The following is a 3881-nucleotide window of genomic DNA, read 5'->3' on the forward strand; positions in this document are numbered from 1 at the left end:
TGCGACGTGTGAGACTTACTTACAATTTTATTACCCTCGAAAACACTTTGTTCTTCTGCAAGTCCGTCCGCTCTGGGATTTTAAGGTCTTTGAGAAGTCCTAGAAATTCGGTAGGCATCGAGAGAATAGCTAAGACATAGCTTATTATGGCAATATACCTAACTCATGTCAAGATAAACTCCAGGGCGTAGATAAATCGTAATAGCAACCTCCCCTTACGAGGTTACTTCAGACCCACCACGTAATAGTACATCAGGTACTCGTGGACCGCGCACCCCCTAATAGAGGTCATACGCATATCTCACAAAGCGGCGCGAATCCAACCTTCCCTTATCAGATCCTGCGAGACGCGCCTGGCGATCCAGTCCGCAATAGCCATAGTGGTAATCATAGGGTTAACGCCACTCGCAGTCGGGAACACGCTCGCGTCCGCCACGTACAAGCCACGTGTTTCCCAGACCCTGCCCTCGGGGTCGACGACGCCGCGAGCCGGGTGCGCGCTCATACGGCACGTCCCCATCTGGTGCGCCGACGAGAAGGTCGCGTCCGGGTAGTTAAGCCCGGTGCGTTCGACGGTCTTAATCCAGGCGGCGAAGTCCGGGTCGTTGATACCCTGGTCGATATCGTTCGACTCGTCGTCTGATTCTGCTTCTGGCGCGGCGTTGGTTGTTGAGCGGGAACGCCGTACGAACGACGGTATACTTTTGGCGAATGGCCATATCTCGGTTGCGCCTTCGATGTAGCATAGTTTTGCTAAGGCGATTATTCCGGCTAATATGTGTTTACGGTCGAAGGCCGAGGGCGAGTATTCGATGGTGGGCCGGCCGTCGTTTGGATCAGGATATACTCGTCCTGTGTCGCGATCACGAGCTATGGCGATGTAACTGTTCATCTGTCGGCAGCGAAGAAGGTCTAGCTTCCACTGCAGCGCGCTTCGCCAGGGGTGTCCGTGAAGGAACATATGAGGCTATGTTTAATCGCGTGAATTAGTTAGTTAGTTAGTTACGCCTGAGTAAGTGTTGGGCTATCTTACAATCATGCTAGTCGGTTCAAGTTTAACTCCGTGCCCTTTTCCATCAAGGTTCTCAAAGCTAGTACAAACACTTGTCAAGATACTCCCTACATAACACCGTTAGTCTTGGCGTTGTTAGATACAATATAGAGATTTACTCGTACTCACCTTCCCAACCTTTAATGTCTTCGTCAAAAGAGGCGTTCATTTGGCCGACTGGGTGTACATAAAGGTGTTTGCCGATATGAGGGTTCTATTAAATCGTTAAGCTGCGCCATCCCCAAGGTATTACATCTGTGATAAAATAGGGGTCATACCTTCAGCCCGCTTCTCATTAATAACAGTGGACTGTTGAGTGTGCCACAGGCTACAATCACTTTCTTTGCCCTTATTCTAAGCTGTCTCTGGATCCTCTCGGACTCGGGCGTGTGTATATTTCCATCTTTGTCCCGTGATGTCCATGTTCCTAATATACCAACTGCCGTCTTCAATCCGCGAATTTCGTCAAAGAGCACCTTAGAGACGTTAAAGCCTTCAATAAACTTCGCGCCTGATCTTGCTGCAGCCGGAAGCCAGCTGACAGAGGGGCCTTGTTTTTCGCTAGATCCGCAGCCGGTAGCACAATGGCCACAGTAGTGTTCGGTGCTTCCAGTATTCTGAGGACATGATTTGGCAGCCCAGCCCAGCTTCCTTGATCCGTCGAGAATCACGTTTGCCCCATGATTATGGCGTATATGGGCATCACTAACCCCCACTATAATAATTGCAGTTAGCATTCCCCCATCTGAAATAATACACGAAACAACGAAGTGCAACCCGACTGCTCAAATGCAATATATCCTAACATAGATGCAGAATCTTATGGAACATAATGTTAAAGGAGGATCTCACTAAAATCGCAGACACGATCTACGCAGTGTTGGAACTCTTGCGTGATGAAGAAGCCCAGGCCCTGATCCGCCCATTCCTGTCGTAAAAACCCCTGGGGATGTAGGCTAACACTCCAATTCACTGTAGTAAAGTGTGTTAGCGCTGATTTTGGTGGAAGAAGTCGGCGTGATGGTATTTAATTTGCGATGAAAAGTGATTCCTCGGTACTTTTGTCGAAGGAATCCTAATTTCGACATATGATAGTACTACATACCTGTCCCACCTCCTCCCCAGCAGCTACCAGCAAGGAGGGTCACGGACCCGTCTACGCTCTGTAGGGCACCGTTCCCTTCGTACAGAAATCTAACACCCGCCTCGGCTGTCATCGGTAGTTGAGAAGGGGGAAAGTGATAGCCCTTATCGACGACGATCACTTTGTGTCCAGCCTCGGAAAGCACCTTGGCACAGACTGCCCCTCCGCAACCCGAGCCGACGATTACGACGTCAGTATCGACCGTTTCTCTTTCAGGCCCGGCCTCAAACTGCATGAAGTCGAAGTCAAACGACGGGCCGGGTCTATAGCCGTCGGTAACTTCAGTGTAGCCGCTCAACTCACGAAATAAGGGGTCTGTTTGAGCAAAGCAGACCTTGGCTATTCTGGTAATCGAGTTTCCGATTACCGGCCAAACAGTCACCCACGAGTGATTCCACGCTTGAATTATTGATTCCCTGACATGAATTGGTTGTTCGTTCAAGGGGGTGTAATATCCCGTTGCAGCTAGGCTCCCCAGACGAGTACTTTTCAACTCGTTAGCTACGCTGGGATTTACGGTTATCACAATACGGGACAAGAATATGCCTTACGCCATTAAATTTAGGATAGCGCCGAGCTGTTTTCTATTACTATTTGGAACGCCTTCCAGTATGCGCTTGACTGCTCGTAAGAATCGCGGGTTGTCCAAGGGACGCGCTTGGAGATACTGCTGGAATTTCTCATAGTCTGGCGGGGTTTTCATAGAATTCTTTATATACTCATAAGACTCGTGTAATTGAGATTTGGATATTTGCAGGTGATTCTTCCTGTCCGTTACTCCTGAGTCTGCGACAATCGACGGAACGGTAGCGTCGACCAGCGCAAGTAGAATCTGCCATTGCGTCTGAGAAAAGTATGTATCTGGCTTCAACTCGGGGAGTTGGGTAGGAATAGGTGCCGTGAGGTGATTAGTAGCAACCATTATCAAAACAGAGAAAGAGTCGTGACTTATAACATGTTATGAGAATGAGTTGATCCATGTTGTTTACTTTTATTACCTTGAAGAGTTGTAGTTGAACTAAAAAGATACAATACAACCATAAATTGGTCTGTGCCCTCTTACTTGCCTCGGCTCTTAGAGGTTACATACTAGGTAGCCTTCCTTGAGTCTGATTGGCCAAGGTAGCTTACGTAACTCTATGGAGAATAGCAATTGTATACCAGCTCGCAGCTCATTCAAACTCTGATTGGCCATTTTCTCTATAAATTTCAGTGTACCCCCTGCCTCAGTCTAGTTCTGATCTGCGTATAAACCTACCTTACATGTACATACCTACATGTGTGTATCTCCTAGTTAGTTAATGTACGCAGTTTCTTCAGCTCCAGCCTGATTGCGGGGTATGAGACAATTGTCTAGGGTAGCTGTTTAGTTGAAACCACATACATAGATCTACTATTGGCACTGGGAACGGTTGAGATCTCTAGCTCATACATAGCAGTTGCGGAGGTACTGCACTCTTCTATAAGGCATCGGAAAACTCGGATGTCTGGGCAGCGGGGATAAACTAGAATAGTTATGTCAATCAAAAACTTTAAAGGCGGGGACTTAGTTGAGATGCTTCGACCCTGTTACTAGTATTGTTTGATGTTTTGATGTTTTTAAAAAATTGGATGGATGCGTGACATAATATTATATGATAAAAAATATTTGTTTCAAAAAGACAGACATGTCCGACGTTTTTGTGA

The 3881-nt window shown here is 47.4% G+C and overlaps 1 protein-coding gene across 1 annotated transcript; it reads right to left on the reverse strand.

Annotated features, from left to right (window-relative positions):
• Positions 1-220: 220 nt before the first annotated feature.
• On the reverse strand, positions 221-3176 carry F5Y00DRAFT_108337 (long-chain fatty alcohol dehydrogenase). The gene is made up of 7 exons (XM_048003880.1): positions 2747-3176; positions 2157-2680; positions 1904-2023; positions 1330-1766; positions 1181-1265; positions 1034-1119; positions 221-967 (listed from the first exon to the last, which is right to left on the reverse strand). The coding sequence occupies exons 1-7, from the start codon at positions 3115-3117 to the stop codon at positions 302-304; spliced, it is 2289 nt and encodes a 762-aa protein (XP_047863889.1). The 5' UTR covers positions 3118-3176; the 3' UTR covers positions 221-301.
• Positions 3177-3881: the final 705 nt, after the last annotated feature.

Source organism: Daldinia vernicosa (genome assembly GCF_022497035.1).
Source record: "Daldinia vernicosa strain CBS 139.73 unplaced genomic scaffold F5Y00scaffold_30, whole genome shotgun sequence".
NCBI classification, from domain to species: domain Eukaryota; kingdom Fungi; phylum Ascomycota; class Sordariomycetes; order Xylariales; family Hypoxylaceae; genus Daldinia; species Daldinia vernicosa.

Bases quoted from the DNA above. Each gene is read 5' to 3' on its own strand.
- F5Y00DRAFT_108337 (XM_048003880.1), bottom strand. From the start codon at position 3,117: ATGGTTGCTACTAATCACCTCACGGCACCTATTCCTACCCAACTCCCC. The intron at 2,024-2,156 runs GTATGTAGTACT...ACTTTACTACAG, and splicing joins CTGGGGAGGAGGTGGGACAG to TGAATTGGAGTGTTAGCCTA. The intron at 1,767-1,903 runs GTGAGATCCTCC...CAATTATTATAG, and splicing joins AGATCGTGTCTGCGATTTTA to TGGGGGTTAGTGATGCCCAT.